Raw genomic sequence first — 19,711 nt, forward strand, 5'->3', positions numbered from 1 at the left:
GTGTTTCCGCCATCTAAAATACAAGTACCAAAACATAATAATATCGTGGCCAGAAAGTTGCCGTTAGAACAATAGAACTGTTGACTGAATCCTAGCTTTCCTTTACGCAAAAACCACACCCCACTTGAAAGTTGAAACTACCCGCCGCCGCGCAACTGACAATAAAAACCTTCCCACCCAAAAAAATAAAAGATCAGCTGTCTCCTTCTCGTTCCTCCTGCTCGGCCAATTCCCAAATTAATCCCCGAATCAGTCCAATCAACAAACACATGGTGCTCGAATTTCACCAACACATAATCGCAGAGCTTCTCCAAGAGCCCAATGGCGGTCTCGTAATCCTCTCCTCAGGCCTCTCCCTCCCGAAGCTAATCGCCTCTGTTCTCCTCCTCCATTCCCCTTCACAGGGCACTCTCCTCCTCCTCTCATCCTCTCCTAACCTCAAATCCCAAATCATCCACTACCTTACTCCTAATGCTCCTCTCTTACCCTCCGAAATCACCGCCGATCTTCCCGCGAACCACCGCCACACGCTTTATTCATCCGGTCAAATCTTTTTCGTCACCCCCAGAATCCTTATCGTTGACTTATTGACCCAGAGACTCCCCACTTCCAATCTCGCTGGTTTAATCATTCTCAATACCCACGCGCTGACGGAGAACTCCACTGAGACTTTTATTTGCAGGATTATTAAGAGCTTGAATCGGGAAGCGTATATTAGGGCCTTTTCTGATAAACCCACAGCGATGGTTTCTGGGTTTGCCAAGACGGAGCGGATTATGAAGAGTTTGTTTATTAGGAAGCTTCATTTGTGGCCGAGGTTTCAGGTGAATGTGTCGGAGGAACTGGAGAGGGAACCACCGGTGGTGGTGGATGTGAGGGTTCCGATGAGTAAATACATGGGAGGGATTCAAAAGGCGATTCTGGAAGTGATGGATGCTTGTTTGAAGGAGATGAGGAAGACTAATAAGGTCGATGTGGAGGATCTGACAGTGGAGAATGGCCTGTTTAAGTCGTTTGATGAGATTCTGCGGAGACAGTTGGATCCCATTTGGCATATCTTGGGGAAGAAGACTAAACAGTTGGTTTCTGATTTGAAGACTTTAAGGAAGTTGTTGGATTATCTTGTCAGGTATTCTAAAAAACAGCAATTACATTGTTGTTTTTAAATATAGAGTTATGCATTAAACCATTTTACATAGTGTGATGTGACTCAATGTGGATTACTTAAGTATGTTGAAAGGGGTAAAAAATTTTATGCTGTTATGGTTTCTGATTGAAGGTTACATGTGTCATTTGGTAGGTATGATGCGGTGACCTATTTGAAGTATTTGGATACACTGAGAGTGTCAGAGAGCTTTCGCTCTGTTTGGATATTTGCAGAGTCCAGTTATAAAATATTTGACTATGCGAAGAAGCGGGTTTATCGCTTCACAAGGTCAGATGGTGTGGAATTGAATGGGCAAAGCAAGAGCGTAACAGGCAAAAAGAGAAAATTGAAGAAAGTTGATAATAATGAAGATGAAGGTGAGTGTTGTCCTGTTGTATGCTTTGTTCTAGTTTATGTCTTCCTGTTTGTCTTATGTGGCTTGTGAAACCTTTTAAACAGAGATAACTAAAAGAGTAGGTACCTGAAAAGCACTTATGTGTCATTTTGTTGAACTCTTTTGTGTTTTGTGTTCACTGAGCACAGATGGTGGTACTTCATCTACAAGTACAAAGGTAGTTCTGGAAGAAGTATTGGAGGAGGCACCAAAGTGGAAGGTGTTACGTGTGAGTGAGTGAGTTCCATTTTCTTTCATATCTACATTTGTTGTTGTGTAGTCTGTAATAAGTTTTAAGATAGTAAGATGTGATGTATTGACATGTATAATTTTGATAGTCAATGTTTCTTGTCCAAGTCTTACCCCCTATGCTCTCTCACCAACACCCCCCACCAAACCCCCCCCCCCCCCCCCCCCCCAAAAAAAAAGAGCTTCTTGTCCAAAAGGTACCTTTTGTGTTTCATCCCTGTATTTTTTCTTCTGTATATTTATCCATTGCATGTCACTTTAGTATGTCATTTTAAATTGGATTTCTCTAGCAAGATGAAACAAGAATGAAGTATAAACTCTCCGAGGGTTTATTCTGAGATTGAATATGATAATTTTATCATAGGAGGTCCTTGAAGAGATAGAAGAGGAAAGACTAAAGCAGGCTTTATCAAGGGAAGAAGTTCTCCTTGATGGGGAAGAAAATGATCATGGTATTGTCCTGGTGGCTTGCAAAGATGAGTGCTCGTGTATGCAGCTTGAAGATTGCATCAGGAATGGCTCAGAAAAGGTTTTTGGCATTCTTTAAGTGTTATGATCCCTTTGCTATTCTCATTCTCATTTTTCATGTATTGGCATCTCATCACTGCTGTCTGTTCTGGCAAGATCAAAGCTGGATTGCTTGCAGTACTCCGCTGCACTCTACCATTTGATTTCTGAGCTGAAATCTTGATTTCATTTATTAAAAGATCTATGGGAAGTTTCTTTTTTTTCTTGATGAAATAGTAATGTTTTTATTTGATGAAATAATAAAATGTTTGTTTTACAATAACCTGAAATATTGCATTTTTTAGAAATTTACATTTTAATCTTGAGTCTACTTATTGTATTCACAAGTTGGTTTATATTATGTTTTGATGATAAACTGTTTAGTAAAACCAAGTTGTATTGTAATTTGTTGTGAAGGTCATGCGGGAAGAATGGGAGAAATACTTGTTGAGTAAAGTACAGCTGCGTGGTGTGCAAACCTCATCAAAGAAAAAGAAATCTAAGGAGCCGAAAGGTTATGGAATTCTTGATGGAGTTGCTCCTGTAAAAATAGCACAGAATGCAGAAGCTAGTAGTGTCAGCAAACAGGAACATGATGCACTGTTGGCTGCAGCATCGAAAATAAGGAACCAAGGTAAAAGTGATGATGGTGATAATCCTGAGACTTATTATGGAAGCAAAGGACCTGGTAGAGGACGTGGAAAAGGAAGGAATAGAAATGGCCCAGCATGTGTTCCACAATCTGCAAATAAAGATAGTAAGAGTAACAGCAAAGCAGCGATAGAAGATAAACCCGAAATATCTGGTTCAGGAAATGAAGGCCCAGCAGATGAAATTCACTCCGGTGTAGTAGGTTATTCTGGAGGCATGCTTGAAACTGCATTTGTTGAGAAAGAGGTTCAGTGGAAACGCAGTCTAAAGACTGATACTGCAGAGTCCAAAGATTCCAAGCCAGTGCCACCTGTACACTTTTATGCGCTAGAAAGTGACCAGCCCATACTTGATATTCTGAAACCCTTTGTGATTGTTGTTTACCATCCAGACATGAGTTTTGTTAGACAAATTGAAGTCTACAAAGCTGAGAATCCTTCAATAAAATTGAAAGTTTATTTTCTCTTTTACGAAGATTCCACAGAGGTGCAAAAGTTTGAGGCTAGTATACGGAGGGAGAATGGAGCTTTTGAGTCATTGATCAGGCAGAAATCATTTATGATGATCCCAATCGATCAGGTTTGATCTTGTGTGGCCAAGAATTCTGTTTACTGTGACAGTACTCATTTATTCTTCATTTTGGTACTGAACTGCTTAGCAGTTTTCTGGATTTCATTAATATTTTAATCATTGATTCAAAGTAAGGGATGATGAACATCAACAAATATTGCTAGTGTCTCGTACAATTAATTCGGCCTTGATTGCCGTCTTCTCTTAAGTTTCTTCCTCTCTCAGTTCAAGTACTTTAAGTTCTAAGTATAGTTTGTGAACGAAGCAATGGATTCACCTCTGTTTATGCTATAATTTTTCCCTTTGGTTATGTAACTCAGTTGTTTTTCTGAAATCGATTAAAAATCAGGATGGGCACTGTCTGGGATTGAATTCTTCTACAGAGGCACAGGCCACCACTTCCCAGAATGCAATAACTCGAAAGGCAGGTGGAAGAAAGGAAGTTGAGAAAGAAATGCAGGTGCATGGAATGCTTTGCATATGAACTTTGCTGTACTTCAAATATATATTTATATTTTCTTTTTCACTGGAATCCCCATCATTTCAGGTCATAGTGGACATGAGGGAGTTCATGAGTAGCCTCCCTAATGTTCTCCATCAGAGGGGCATGCGCATTATACCAGTGGTTTTGGAAGTTGGTGATTATATTCTGTCACCATTAATGTGTGTTGAGAGAAAGAGTATCCAAGATCTATTTACAAGCTTCACGTCTGGCCGCCTTTATCACCAAGTGGAAACAATGGTCCGCTATTACAGAATACCTGTTCTTCTGATTGAGTTTTCACAAGACAAAAGCTTTTCATTTCAGGTAACCTGAATTAAGTCTTGTGCAGAGAATTGTTATATCCTATTTATTTAAGCTCAGGGACTGCTATCTGGTAGCCTTAACGGTTTTCTGTTTTGGTTTTCTTGGTTCTCCTTTTTTCAGTCTGCAAGTGATATTGGTGATGATGTGACACCAAATAATATTATATCCAAGTTGTCGCTGCTTGTTCTACATTTTCCTCGCTTGAGAATCATCTGGTCTCGCAGTTTGCATGCAACTGCTGAAATATTTGCTGCACTGAAAGCAAATCAAGATGAACCTGACGAGGCAAAGGCAATTAGAGTTGGTGTCCCCTCCGAAGATGGTATAGTGGAAAATGATGTGAGGTAAGTTTTCTTAATTTGAGTTTTTCATTTTTGAAAATTTACAGTTGCATTGTTCATGATAATTGCTCTTAGGTGGAGGATGTTCTGCTATGCAGAGAGAAAAGCAAGGCTTGTGCTGGGCCTTGTTGTGCCCTGTGCTTTTGCGCAGGGATGGAACTTTCCATCATTGGGCTCCCCCCATTAGATAAATCTTCTAGGAATTTGATGGCCAAGAACCTGCAAATGCCTCCTGGTTGCCCTTGGTGTCATGAAAATTAATGGTTATTTACTTTCTCCATTACAGAGCCGAAAATTACAATACATCTGCTGTGGAGTTCCTAAGGCGACTCCCTGGTGTGACAGATTCAAACTACAGGTCTATAATGGATGGATGTAAGAGCTTGGCTGACCTGGTCCTCCTACCAGTAGAAAGGCTAGCTGAACTAATGGGTGGTCAGAAAGCTGCGCAGACTCTCAGAGATTTTCTTGATGCCAAGTATCCAACATTACTATAGTACTCACCAAATCTCAACTGGGACTCTGGAACAGAGGCTGTAAGTAATTTATTCAATGTTTTATTTTATTTTTCTCATGTATCATTGTTATTGGTGTAGAGTGGGTAATGAGAGCACTTTGCCTTTCCCATTTGTATTGTATTTTTTAGTCATCAAATGTAATTTTTCTTTTGGAGAGATTAGTTTGCCATTTCACAGGCTTACTAGTTGCTGTTGTATAAGAAAATGAAACGTCAGAAACTAATGGCAAAAAATTTAATATTCTTTTATGCTTTCCCTCTGTCTAACTTTTTTCGTGTTTAGTTAGGAGACATATATCATAATACAAGTATGTATCATCAAATTAACGAATTGAATTCTTCTGCTGATCAAAGGATAAAGAAGGGTTGGTTACGGAAACATGTTTATTTGAAATGGTGTGAAAATGATAACATGGACTGTGAAATTGGTACCATGTGGAATGTATTATTATTAGTAAGGAAAATGACTGGTAACCCCGGAATATCAAATTGGTAGTATGAAACGTTATTCAAATGCATGTTAAGTTATTCAAATATATGTTATGGGACTAATAGCATGTGATGATAGTGAGTGAAGATCAAATTTCAAAGTCGGTCCTCTGCCTCTGATCTTCTGGTGTTTCTTATAGTGAAGCCATGTACAGTGTACTGGATTGATAAAAAAATCATAAAATTTGAACTGTGAATGAGAGAGCGAACGGTACCTAATTCTGAATGAACGCTAAGATAATACAACAGGATAACAGGCAACACAATTTTTGTTACATCAGCGGAGAAATTGCTTATTTTTCACGCTCAAGCATGCAGCATAGTTCTTATCTCACACATGATCTGATCATAATTCGCAACTACGGCAGACGGATGCTACTCTTGATTTGCCTTCATTAGCTTGTAAATGGTTTCCTCATCTGTTTTGAAGGCTTTTAGCTAGTAAATCTGCTTTTATCCCGCTTTCAAAGAGGGTACTACCCAGTGTAACTGTTCCAGGATTCGCACTTCCAAATATCCCCATGGTACCCCCACCACAGTCGCCTCTTGTGTAGTTTACAAAATGGATGAGTCCTCTGGGGATGACGAAAAGATCACCAGCCTGAAGCGTTTGTACAAACAGCTTGTTTCTGGTGTCGATGAATGAGATTTCTAAAGGCCCGTCTAATGCTACCAGAAGCTCAGATGATCTCGGATGGTAATGCGGAGGCGTGATGCTTAAAGGAGGATAAAATGTTCTAGAAACTGAAACTCCAAGCCCTTCCAACGCTGGAAATATTTTCTTGGTCACTCTGCGAACTATGGACTCAGTTTTGCCCGTGTAGTTCACCCTCTGCATGTCTCTGAGGCCAGTGAATGTGAAATATTGTCTAGTTACGCTGTTGATGTCAATCCCTGGGGGCACCAAGAAATCATCCAGGATATCTGGGTCTCCTGCATTGGCCGAAATTGCAAAGGCTATTAGTATTACGACGCTGCAAAGTCTTCTCATGTTTCTCAGTTGGGTTTTATTTGAGTTCCCAAGCTGTGGCTCTGACTCTATATATCGTACGTGTATGGTGTATAGGCAGAAAGTAAATGTAAATCTCTAACTTGAAGCTTGCAGCAGCATTGGGCTTGATGGCAACATTATACTTGTTTATTAGATAATCAACGGGTCCCTGACTCCCTGTTGGGCAGGCGGCGATGATTCTGAGGGAATGCCACAGGATTGATAATTGACTTCTTGATGTCTTAAAGAGTAATTATATAATATATGATAAACGCTCTTTTATTATTTTAGCATCTTGAGATAATCCATTCTCATTGTACTCATCGCTTGCCAAGGTCGTATTTTGGTTCTCATGTCACATACAAACACATGCGTTGGAACTTGGACGGTAACAAATTGACATCTATTTTTTATTTTTTGTAATTGTCGAAAATGTTTTCGTTTTCGAATCGATGTAAGAAAAATTAAGAAGCAAGCAAGTAAAAATTGATCATTTGCTTTATTATTATTATTATTAATTAACAGGCATCCTTAAAGGCACAGTGATTGATATAACTATTTTTAGAATTTAAATTTATTAAATAATAGTACAATTGAACATATCTTAAAAAATCTGCACAAATAATTACAAAAATTTGGGAGTGCCTTTTGTCCCTTTGTTAACACAATTAACAAAAATTGTCTGCATTCTATGTACTTAAGGCCAACAAATGAAACTAACTTTGCTACTTTGTGGAAATTTGGAAGAGAGACAGGTTAACAAAGGGGAAAGGCACTTGCAAAATCATTTTTCCCTTTTTTTTTTTTGGGTTGGGGGGGGGGGGGGAGGTTGGGTTTTAAAACTCTGGGATAATATAAATACTGTGAAGTTAAGTTGTAAAATTCATGGGTTATGGGGAGAAAGTGTTATTTTCTCCATTAACAGGGTACCGAATTGTTTTGCTTTCTACAGACATTTTCTTATTTCAGTGAGTTAAGTACAAATAATTTGTTCATAAATAAGCCGATTTATGCTACCAGAAGGCAGAAGCTAAGGGTAAAAGGAGTGGCATTTCGTTATAGTTACTAAGGCCATTTTATTTACATCAGTGGATGATGGTATTTTAATTTCAACATTTTATTTGGATTTTAATTCTCTATTACACACTGGATTTCAGTGTGATGTAACATAAAAAATGGATCAATTGCAGACTTAGTAGAACAAAGGATGATGAAGTGAACAGCATCACTTCTCCGAACTTCTGGTCAAGAAAGAAAATTGCAAACTAAGTTAGTAAAATAGATTAATAGATGATCGGGTTCAGGTTCCCAAAACTGTAACCATAATATTATTTATTCCTTATTACAACTGTCATACAACAGGTTAATTACAAGATAACCTTTCATTTGTCACATATCATGTTGCTGGACAAGCGCACACAATACATGCTCTACATTACTGGACTTCGAAAGTCCCATTGAATGCTATCATATCATAAGCTGGGGGCGGCTGGGGACATCATTAGAAATGGTTAACTTCTAATTACCTACCTCCGCTATTTGTAAAATGATAATTTTCAAAATATTATTGTAAATTTAAATTTATCTTTATTTTTGTTCCAAAAAAATAAGGAGTACATGGATGAAATTTTATTTTATCTTCTTAGTAAAAAGACAATAGATTGAAGTTTAGAATAATTTAAGGTGGTGTTTGGTTGGGAGGAGAGAATGTAGGAGATGAAAGTAATTTAAATTCTCTTTTTATTTTTATTGTTTTGTTTGATAAAATGTATAAGAATTTAATTTCGATTAGAATTTAATATCCATCATAATGTAGAATTTGAATTTCATATTAAATAGTGAAGAATTTAAATTCCTCTTATATCAAAATTATCCTTCAATTTTTTAACTAATTTAATGCCATTAATAATTATTATTTATAATTTTATTTTGTTGATTTAATATTATAAATGGACCTCCACCAGAAAGTCGCCGAACCTTGCCGGATCACCGCCGGACCACCATTGGACCTTGCCAGAAGGTCGCCGGACCATCGTCGGACTCCGCCAGAAGGTCGCCAGATCACTATCGAATCTCGCCGGAAGGTCACCGAACCACCGTCGATCTCGTCGGAATTATTGACAGTGTTTACTTTACAAAATAGAAACATAAATCAGAATCAAAATTGTAGAATCCACCTTAATTTAGGAATAGGGAATGAGAGATTGATTCCAAGAAGGGGGTTAGGAATCAATCTCCCACTCCTTAAATTACTAAATTCGCCCCCACCAAAATTTTAAAATTTCAAAAATACCCTCTATTAAATAAAAAAAATATAAATAAAAAAGCAAACATTTCACAAACAAATGTAGCCAAAAAGCCTCCATGGAACCCTCGCAAACAAGCCTCCATCACAGCACCGGGATCGGGCACTGAAGCAGCATCACCCCGAATTGCGTTGAGGAGCAGCACAAATTGCGTCATTAGCGCTTTCACATCATTAGAGCACTAAAGCTCCTCGAACCGCAGCAGCAACACTCGCCATCGCTGGAAACAGCAGCCATCTCGCCCCTGTCAGCAACCGTTGTAACCCACGATGATGATGATTATTGTTCTTATTATTATTTAAGAAATAAATTATGGTGATTTTTGATATTATTGTGTTGTTGATGATGATTTTTTATTCCGATTATTTTATTGTTGTTATTATTATTATTATTATGATGATGATGATCATCATCATCATTTTTCAATAATAATAATAATAATAATTAAAATACTAAATAATCATTATTATAAATTATAAATTTATTATTATTATAATTATTATTGATAAAAGTATTATACTTAGTTAATATATTTAATAATACTATTATTATATTATTAACAATAATTAATAATAATAATAATTTTTGAATAATAATAATCACAATAATTAAAATAAAAAATAATAATTATGACATACGTAATTATGATTTTTTTTTAGTAATTTAACTCATTTCTATTCTGATTTCCACACAAAGTAAACACATTAATGCCCTCCAATTTATTCTAATTCCGATTGCTACAGTTCAAGTAAATAATTTATTATGATTCTCATTCCTTATTTCCTATTACAATCCATTCTAATTCGTGCTTATTTCAATTCTAACTTATTTTAATTTTTATTTAATAAACACACTATGGCTAATTCAACTTTTATGTTAGCTGATTGTCACGGGGTGATAGTTTTGCGCAGCAAGTTCCCGTGCGGCACTTGAGCGACCTTAGCATGTAAGTCGCCAAGTAAGCCTAGATTACTCCCTAAACAAGTCAAGCACACACACTTGGAGAAAATATTAAGGGTAGTAAGAGTGGAATGGCCAAAGATGATTGTATTACACTTTGAATAATTACAAGAGTGTTTGTACAAGAGAGCTTGAGAGCTAGTGTGCTAGTTGTGTTGTGTGGGTGTGTTGGTGGTTGTGTGAATGATGGTTGCTCACCCATATTTATAGGGGGTGGAATGCTTAATTCTAGAGAATTCTATTACAAGTGGCAAAACACTAAGGGACCCAAGTGGTGAGTCATAGAAAGTTCTAGTGAATGGATAATATGTAGAGAGTTCTAGACCTTTGGGCTTTGGTGGACTTTGGGCCTTGGTAGGGGTTTTGCTAAGTGCACCCCAGCTAGTTAGTTGTCTTGGTGGCCCAAATTCTAAGTTAACCCCCACTTCTAAGTGTATCCACCTTGAGTGCCAAGCGAGCCCGTGACAATCCTCCCCCACCTATGTTCGCGGCGTCCTCGTCGCGTTGTTGTGTTTGTAGAGCTGCACATGTTCTGCGAATTGCCATAGATCGTCTTCGCGCTCCCATGTTGCTTCACTCTCGGGGAGGTTCTTCCATTTCACCAAGTACTCGTAGTAAGCCGGTATGCCCCGTCTTCGAATTACTCGATCCGCAAGAATGTACTCCATGTCCTTGTTAATAACGGTGACAACGGTGGTTGGGGCACGCCTTGACTTGCCTCGGCTTGGATCTCCCGCGTCTCCATGGTATGGCTTGAGCAAGCTCACGTGGATGACCGGGTGGATCTTGAGTCTTGGTGGAAGTTGGAGTTGGTAGGAGACCTTGCCCACGCGTCGAACTACTTCGAAAGGCCCTTCATATCATCTCACTAACCCTTTGTGGACTTTCCGCAACGTCTTGAACTGTTGGGGTAGGAGCTTCACCATCACTTGGTCGCCTTTCTTGTACTCGACGTGGCGTCTCCTTGAGTCAGCCCACTTTTTCATTCTCCGAGCGGCCCTGTCGAGGTATGCTCGCGTGATATCCGCTTCTTCATGCCATTCGCGAGCGAGTTTGTGGGCTGCTAGGCTCTTTCCTTCATAGGTCGAGGCTATTGCGTTGGGCGTTGTCGGCTGAAATCCCATGATGATCTCGAATGGACTCTTGCCCGTAGCCTCGCTCCGTTGTAGGTTGTATGAGAATTGGGCAACGTCCAGCAACTTCGCTCAATCTCGCTGGTGAGCGCTCACATAATGCCTAAGATACATCTCGAGTAGGCTATTGATGCGCTCGGTTTGTCCATCCGTTTGTGGATGGAAGCTTGTTGAGAACTTGAGGTCGGTTCCCAACATCTTGAAGAGCTCCGTCCAAAAGCGTCCGATGAAGCGTGGATCCCGGTCGCTCACGATGCTTTTTGGAACTCCCCAAAGTTTGATGATGTGCTTGACAAATAGGCGGGCAGCCTCATCCGCTTTGCAATCGGTCCGTGCGGCGATGAAAGTCGCATACTTGCTATAGTGGTCAACTACCACCATGATGCTTCCACACCCCTCGGACTTGGGTAGGGCCGAGATAAAGTCCATGGTGACACTCTCCCATGGTCTTGATGCTGTTGGTAAAGGCTCCAATAGTCCCGCCGGAAGTTGGCGATCTGCCTTATCTTGTTGGCACACGAGACATGTCCGCACGTAGGTCTCGATGTCATCCCCCATGTGAGGCCAAAAGTAGGAGGCTTGGATGAGTGCGGTCGTGCGCTCTACTCCGGGGTGGCCAGCCCACTTCGAGTCATGGCACTCCTTGATCACCTCTCGCCGTAAATTTCCCCACCGCGGTACAAATAGTCGGTCTCCCTTGGTGAGGAGGATGCCTTCCTCTTGCCAAAATCGCCTCGTCTTCCCTTCAAGCACTTTCCCCAACAAGTCTTCCACCAACGAATCTTGTTGGAGGCCTTCCTTGATGCCCATGACAAGATCGGACTTTGGCTGGCTCATGCTAAGTGTAACCAATTCCGATTTGCGGCTTAGAGCATCCGCAACAACGTTGGCTTTTCCGGGCTTGTACTCGAGCCTATAATCAAATTCCGCAAGAAAGTCTTGCCACCTTGCTTGCTTGGGGCTCAACTTCTTTTGTGTTTGGAAGTAGCTCGTGGCTACGTTGTCCGTCAAGATCACGAAGTGTGAGCCAAGCAAGTAGTGTCGCCACACTCGTAGGCAATGCACAATGGCTGTCATCTCCTTCTCTTGCACGGTGTAGCGGCGTTCCGTGTCGTTGAGCTTCCGGCTCTCGAATGCTATGGGGTGACCTTCTTGCATGAGTACTCCGCCTATGGCTAAGTCGGAGGCATCCGTTTGAACCTCAAATGGCTTTGTATGGTCTGGAAGTGCAAGGACGGGCCGTTAGGAGATAGCCTTCTTCAATTCTCCAAAAGCGCGTTGGCATTCCTTGGACCAATGCCACGTGCGGTTCTTCTTCAGCAGCTCGGTCAAGGGTGCCGCTTTAGCCGAATACCCTTTGATGAAGCGGCGGTAATAGTTCACCAACCCGAGGAAAGACCGGAGTTCGGGTACATTGGTAGGAGGTTGCCACTCAAGTATAGCCTTTACTTTCGAGTCCTCCATCATGAGTTTCCCGTCCGCTATCTTGTGGCCAAGAAACTCCACCTCTCGTTGGGCAAATGAGCACTTCTCCAGCTTGAGGTAGAGTTCATTGTTGCGTAGTACTTGGAGAACTTGCCGTAAGTGTTGGGCATGTTCCTCGAGTGTGGTGCTGTACACCACAATGTCATCCAAGTACACCACAACAAAGCGGTTGAGAAACGGTTGGAGAACTTTGTTCATGAGAGTGCAGAATGTCGCCGGTGCATTGGTGAGACCAAACGGCATAACAAGAAATTCGAAAGAGCCATACCTGGTCACGCACGTCCTCTTTGGTTCGTCACCCTTGGCGATGCGCACTTGGTAGTACCCGGACCGTAGGTCGAGCTTGGTGAAGTACCGCGCGTTGCCGAGTTGATCGAACAAGTCCGCAATCAAAGGGATCAGATACTTGTTCTTGATTGTAATCTTGTTGAGCGCCCGATAGTCGATGCACATGCGTAGAGATCCATCCTTCTTCTTTTGAAAGAGCACTGGTGCACCGAATGGGGCCTTGGAAGGGCGGACGTAGCCCGCGTCGAGCAAGTCTTTAAGTTGCCTCCGCAACTCTTCTAACTCGGGTGGCGCCATGCGGTAAGGCGCTAAGGCTGGCGGCTTCGCGCCTTGCTCTAGCTCAATCTCATGTTCCACCTCTCGACTTGGTGGGAGCTTCTTCGGGAGCTTCGGAGGTATGACGTCCTTGAACTCATTGAGGACGGCTTGAATGAGTGGAGGAGGTTGGCTTGACAAGTCTTCTCGACCTTCTTCATTACTCACCTCCCGAATGGAAACCAAGAAGCTAGGGTCCTTCCGAAAAGCCTTTTTGAACTGCATGGCGGAGAGCGCCTTGTCCGCGGTCTTCGAGCGCTCGGCTGGAACCATGCACGCCATACTCCATATTCCCATCGAGGATGCTTAGGGAGTTCGTGGCCGGCAGTGGAAACGCATGGACTCGGTCGAAGAACTCCATGCCGAGGACCATCTTGAAGTTGTCCATGGGCACGATCGAGAAGTCGAGCTTTCCGCTCCACGTTCCAAGAATAACGCGCACTCCTTGTGCGGTGCCCGCAATGGGCTTGGCGGGTGAGTTTACCGCCTTCATTGTGCCTCCGTCCTTTGTCACCTTTAGGCCTAGGCGCTTAGCCTCTTTTTCTGAGATGAAGTTGTGGGTGGCTCCGGTGTCGAGCAATGCCCGAACAGCTTGCCCATTAACTGTGGCGTTCACATACATGAGCCATTTTCTCGTGGCTGTGGGCGGATGGCTTTCAAGCGCTCCAAGGCGTTTGAGGAAACCCACTCTAGGTTGGGGTTCTTCCGGTGTTGATGGAGAGTCGCCCTTGAGCTGAGCGGCGAGGGTGCTAAGCGACTTTTTCTCTGGACAGTCACGCACCCAGTGAGGGCCATTGCAAATGAAACATGGGCTTCGAGGCTTTGGCGGCTGCTGTTTTTCTGTCTTGCCTTGCCCGCTCTTGCCGCTTAGAGGCTTTTTCTGTCTCCATTCCTTGCGGTTGCGGCCCTTGTCCTTTCGGCCCTCTCCCCCACCTTTGCCGTGGCTAGGCCTCTTGTCTTTGGGCTGGGCGGAGTAATCGGAGAGTGATTCCGCAATGGTAATGGCATCGTCGAGAGTTTGCACGCCACACCTATCAAGCTCCGTCTTCGCCCAATCTTTAAGGCCGTCTTGAAAGTAGAAGAGAGAGTCCTTATCGGACATGTCGGAAATCTCAAGCATAAGGGTGGTGAAGTCGTTGATGTAATCGCAGACGCTACCCATTTGCTTGAGCCGACGTAACGCGCTCGTGCTTCCTTCTCCGCATTGCTTAGGGCAAAATGCTTGCGAAGTTCCTGCTGAAATTCGGCCCATGTGCTGATGGCGCAAATGCCCTTGCCCATCTCACCGTGTTTCCGCTGCCACCATAGTTGCGCGGAGCCTCAGAGGAATGTAGGCGCGGTGCCTACCTTTGACGTATCATCTTGGACACCCATCGCGTCGAAATATTGTTCTAGCCCAAACAGAAAGTTATCCACCACAATGGCGTTGCGTGCACCATCATAAGTATCGGGCTTGGGCACGTCAATGCGGCGCGCATCACTCGAGCTTGCGGGAACCGCAGCTGGGCTAGGCGTGAGTGTGCGCTTGTGCCAAGCCCAATCCGAGCGGACCTCGTCAACCTCCGCACGGACTGCACGCAACTCATTTTGCACAAAGGTACGCAAATTGAGCAGCTCGTCATGGAACGCTCGAAACTCCCCTCGGAGAGAGTCGGCTTGGTCTTGCATAAGGGCTTTGGTGGCTACTGTGAATTCGCCATATTCACCCTCAAGGCCATCGACTCGCTCCTCTAATGTATCAAGGGTGTCTTGGACAGCGGCCATTGACATTTCGAGCGTGGCAACACGAGGTTCCAATGCATCCATAGAAGGGGCTTTGGACTTACCTCGGGACTTTGGCTGTCCGCGTCCTCCCTCCTCGCGGCCACGAGCTTGCTCCTGTACTTCCACACCGAGTGCGCCATCTTGCAATTTGCTGGAAGGATTGGCCATCATCTATGAGCTAGTTTGCGTGTGGGTGCAAACCGTAGCTCTGATACCACTTGTCACGGGGTGATAGTTTTGCGCAGCAAGTTCCCGTGCGGCACTTGAGCGACCTTAGCGTGTGAGTCGCCAAGTAAGCCTAGATTACTCCCTAAACAAGCCAAGCACACACACTTGGAGAAAATATTAAGGGTAGTAAGAGTGGAATGGCCAAAGATGATTGTATTACACTTTGAATAATTACAAGAGTGTTTGTACAAGAGAGCTTGAGAGCTAGTGTGCTAAGTGTGTTGTGTGGGTGTGTTGGTGGTTGTGTGAATGATGGTTGCTCACCCATATTTATAGGGGGTGTGGAATGCCTAATTCTAGAGAATTCTATTACAAGTGGCAAAACACTAAGGGACCCAAGTGGTGAGTCCTAGAAAGTTCTAGTGAATGGATAATATGTAGAGAGTTCTAGACCTTTGGGCCTTGGTGGACTTTGGGCCTTGGTGGGGGTTTTGCTAAGTGCACCCCAGCTAGTTAGTTGTCTTGGTGGTTCAAATTCTAAGTTAACCCCCACTTCTAAGTGTATCCACCTTGAGTGCCAAGCGAGCCCATGACATGATGCCTGATAGTGATGGCATACCCAATAGAGAATGAAATCATCAGTTTCTGACTTGTGCATTTATCAGAACGCATGTGACTGAGCCCATTAACTTTAGTATCGGCCCATGTTGTTGGGCCTAGAACCAGCCCAATCATCTCGATAATTCATTCCGCAATACTACCGCGAGGAGGACACGACATTTCGTACACAGCGAAGAAAGGGTGGGCTCTGATGAGACTGGGAGTGGATATTTGTCAAAAATCAAATGTCATAGTGGTTGGTTGGCGATGATCGTGGCGGAGTGGTTGCGCTTCGCACCCCACCCGGCGCATTCTAGCCTCATTCCCTCTCCCACTCAGTCGTTGCGCTTGGCGCCCCCACCCATCCTTTTTACTCGAAATAATGATAACGACAACAACCACGCAAATCACCTCCTCCTCCTCCTCCTCTTCTTCTCCAACTCCTTACTTTGCGCACCACACCCTCCTACCATGCCAACCCCTTCGACTAAGCGGGTCCCACCGCCTTGCTGGACCACCGACGAAACCCTAGCCCTCATCAACGCCTACGGTGCCAGGTGGCTCTCTCTCAATCGTGGCAACCTCCGCACCTCCGACTGGGATGCCGTCTCCTCCGCCGTCTCCGAATCCACCCCCGGGGCTTCTAAGTCCTCCATTCAGTGCCGTCATAAGATCGAGAAACTGCGGAAACGGTATCGTTCCGAGAAACAGCGCTCTCTGTCGTTTCCAGGTCGATTTGTTTCTTCTTGGGACCTTTTTCCTTTATTGGATTCTATGAATTTTGGGTCCTCGTCTGCCCCCGGGCTTGGTAATCAGAGTCGTGAACTTGTTGATCAGAAAGTTGTGGATGTTACTGAGTTTCGAGTAAAAACTAGGAATGATAAGAGTTTAATGAGTAAATATGGGAATATTGACGTTGATTTCAATCCAGATTTTGCTTTAAGAAGTGGGTTAATGGGGAATTACGAGAATATTGATTTTGGTGACGATTTTGGAGGTTTAGATTCTAGGGCAAAGGATTATTTGAAGGTTAATGGTGATTTTGGAGTTGGGTTTGGCATGAAAATGGGAGTTGATGATACATATTTTGTAACGCCTCAAGGGTTTCGATTGAAGAGTTATGAGAATATTGATGATGGAAAATCATGTCCTAGACTTGATTTTAATCATGGTGTTGATGGGTTTCCTGTGAGAACCTTTGGTGATAGGATTTCTGTGCCACCACCGGGGTTTAAGGCAGAGAATTTTGTCAGTGTTGAGGCGAATTTTAAACCTAATGCATACTATGATGACCATGCTGATTATGTGGTTGCTAAAGGTAGTGGAAGTGAGTTTTATGCTAAATCCCTTGGTGATGGCGATTTTGTGCCGGTGGGAACTAGATTGAAGAATTATGGGAGGGTCAATGGAAATTGGAATGCTACTGTTGATCTTCGGGGTATGAATGTGCATGATTCTTCTTCAAGATTGAGGTTTGGGAAGAAGAATGGTGATGGTGGGGTTAAGAGAGATTTGGATCCTTTTGAGGAGTTGGTTTCATCAATTACATTGTTAACAGAAAAGTTTGTTAAGGTGGAGAAGATGAAGATGGAAATGGCAAGGGAGACTCAGAAAATGCGAATGGAGATGGAGAAAAAGCATAACCAGATGATATTGGAGTCACAGCGACATATTTTCGATTCTTTTGTGTCGGGGCTACTGGAGAACAAGAGGAAGAAGAAGGTGAAGGTTTATGGAGCGTCGCCTAAAACAACTTGAAAAGGAGACAAGGTTTAGAGAGTTGATACTCGAATTATAGCATCAGATTGTGGATAAATGGAAGGTAGCTGAGACAGTGCGGTAACAATAGTTCTTTTTGAAGTTTGGAATTAAGATGCTATGGAAGTTGCATTAGTTAGAGATTACATTCCTTTCCTAACTTTACAATAGGATGATGTTTTCTGGAGGTGGGATTTTTTGTATCTTGGCAGACGGTTTGGTCAGCTGATTTTGATCTTTATGCTGGCCGTTCATGTGAGTCTGTCAATTCTCACTCTCTTCCCTTTTTCTGACTTGAATCTTTTTCAAAAAATTAATATACATCAACTGGATTACAAAACGAAATTCATATTTTTTTGCCTGTACTCTTTGTGTATGCAAGATTGGGTTAGTTTCATCTTGGATTTGCAAAACTTAAAACAACCGTTCGGAAGTTATCCTTTTGGATAATGGATTTAAAGTTTTGCTAGCTGGATAGTGGAATCATTGGAAGATTGCGTAAATTTAAAATTTTAAGCTTCTACATACATCTAATTTGAAAGTCCGTTGGAGTTTATGGATATCAGAAAATAGGGTCTTCATTTCTAGGGGATTGCGAATCCGGAATGATTTGGATTTGAAACTTGGTCGTTTTTTCTTCTAATTTGGTCCCAAAAGAATGTATCAAGTTCGTTGATTTGTATTTGAACTAGATTGAGAGAGCATCCTGATGCTGAAATGCTGTCAAATACTGTTTTTGAAGATTTGTTGATGACTACTTGTATCGTAGAACAGTGGAGTATTATAGTTCTCAATCCAAAATTTTTGAGGTTTAAGCTCACTTAATTCAATATTATAGAAACTTAAGTTGGAGGAAAAGATTTTTATTGTGAAGTTGACATAATTTGATTTTTTTTAAGGGTAAATTTTATCATACCTCTTATTAGATTGATATATTTTAATTTATCCTCCAAAAAGATGTTTAAAAACTTAAACTTAGTCTCTAAATTCTGAGAAATTTAACTATTGACTAACGTTGGCTAACGAAAGTACGATAATACCTGTTAATTATAGAATATATTGCCTGTTGTATTTATATTGGAGAGATAAATGATCCTTTATACCCTTACTGTTTCTAAAATAAAACTAATTCAAATTTTATGTGCACACTAACAAAAATCACCCTCTAATCTCTTTTTTAGAAAATAAAACAAAATCACAATAATAATATTTCAAAAAACAAGAATATTACATGTTAACCCAACAAAAACTACCCAAAAACCTCCTTCTACACACAATTACAAAGAAAATCTCACCCTAATCTATGAAGATTCTCAAGTTTAAACAAAAATATAAAACAAAATCTCAACAATAATATTTCATAAAACAAGAATATTGCATGTTAACCCAACAAAAAACTACCTGAAAACCTCCTTCTACACACAATTACAAAGAAAATCTCACCCTTAATCTATGAAGATTTTCAAGTTTAAACAAAAATTATAAATTTTGAAATAAAAATAAATAAATTTATAAATAAGGGAAAAGTTTTTCTCTCTCTTCTTCTTTCTTCTTCATCTTCCTCTCTGTTCATTTTTTTCTTTCCTCTTTCACACACTTAGCAACTCCACAACTACTTTTAAATCCAAATCAGTGCTCATTGCATAGCAAAGCCCATGACCGCGCAAGGAATTCCAAGGGAGCCCATGGCCGCACGCGGCCATGCCAAGCAAACCTATGGCCGCGCACGGCTAAGCCAAGCAAGTATTTCTCCGTTAACCCCAACCAAAAACCACCCAAATTCCTCTCACCAAACACAAGGTTTTGGCTGTGATTGGCTACCATTGGGGATGTTGTTTGCTCAAATGTGCTTGTTGGAGTCGAATGAATTAAATGGCAGGTTGAATTGACAGCAGTTATGGCTAGCTTGGTGGCAGCGAATGGGTGGTGGAGCTCCTGATTTGGAGGATTTGAGTGACGTTGCCGTGGCAAATCAAGGTAGAAGAAGGTTGGGCTTTGGCCAGCTATTGCTAGCGAGTTGTCTGATGGCGGCAAGGACTGTGGAATTGCTGTGGTGGGAGACGGGAGTGGTAACGGCGTGATGGCTACTGTTTTTGAAAAAAAATTTGGCTTTTTGTCCAAATTAATTGGCTTCTTTTGTACCGCTGCTTATTCATTCCCCATTGCCTTTAAGAACATCATTGCAGTTTATTCTCCACATTCAATCAAATGTTAAATAGAAAAAAAAAGAAAAAAAAAAAAGAAGAAACAAAGGCAAATCATTGTTAGGT

The 19,711-nt window shown here is 42.0% G+C and overlaps 3 protein-coding genes across 4 annotated transcripts; 2 read left to right on the forward strand and 1 right to left on the reverse strand.

Moving 5' to 3' along the window:
* Window positions 1-58: 58 nt before the first annotated feature.
* On the forward strand, window positions 59-5,433 carry LOC18049394 (DNA repair endonuclease UVH1). 2 transcript variants are annotated; one of them, XM_024188052.1, is made up of 9 exons: window positions 59-1,129; window positions 1,301-1,524; window positions 1,691-1,770; window positions 2,155-2,319; window positions 2,715-3,527; window positions 3,868-3,978; window positions 4,066-4,326; window positions 4,447-4,670; window positions 4,954-5,433. In XM_024188052.1, exons 1-9 carry the CDS (start codon window positions 270-272, stop codon window positions 5,162-5,164), a joined length of 2,949 nt encoding a protein of 982 aa, XP_024043820.1. In that variant the 5' UTR covers window positions 59-269; the 3' UTR covers window positions 5,165-5,433. The 2 variants fall into 2 exon arrangements, with proteins under 2 accessions (XP_024043820.1, XP_024043821.1); XM_024188053.1 differs by lacking the exon at window positions 4,954-5,433 and adding an exon at window positions 4,743-4,947.
* Window positions 5,434-6,088: 655 nt separating this feature from the next.
* LOC18049395 (germin-like protein 9-3) lies at window positions 6,089-9,127 on the reverse strand. Its single transcript, XM_006440098.2, has 3 exons — window positions 9,046-9,127; window positions 8,642-8,794; window positions 6,089-6,606 (listed from the first exon to the last, which is right to left on the reverse strand). The coding sequence occupies exons 1-3, from the start codon at window positions 9,125-9,127 to the stop codon at window positions 6,089-6,091; spliced, it is 753 nt and encodes a 250-aa protein (XP_006440161.2).
* Window positions 9,128-15,880: 6,753 nt separating this feature from the next.
* LOC18049396 lies at window positions 15,881-18,083 on the forward strand. The gene has a single exon (XM_006440099.2). It carries the CDS (start codon window positions 15,951-15,953, stop codon window positions 17,439-17,441), a length of 1,491 nt encoding a protein of 496 aa, XP_006440162.1. The 5' UTR covers window positions 15,881-15,950; the 3' UTR covers window positions 17,442-18,083.
* Window positions 18,084-19,711: the final 1,628 nt, after the last annotated feature.

Source organism: Citrus clementina, unplaced genomic scaffold, assembly GCF_000493195.1.
Source record: "Citrus clementina cultivar Clemenules unplaced genomic scaffold, Citrus_clementina_v1.0 scaffold_3, whole genome shotgun sequence".
NCBI lineage: Eukaryota > Viridiplantae > Streptophyta > Magnoliopsida > Sapindales > Rutaceae > Citrus > Citrus x clementina.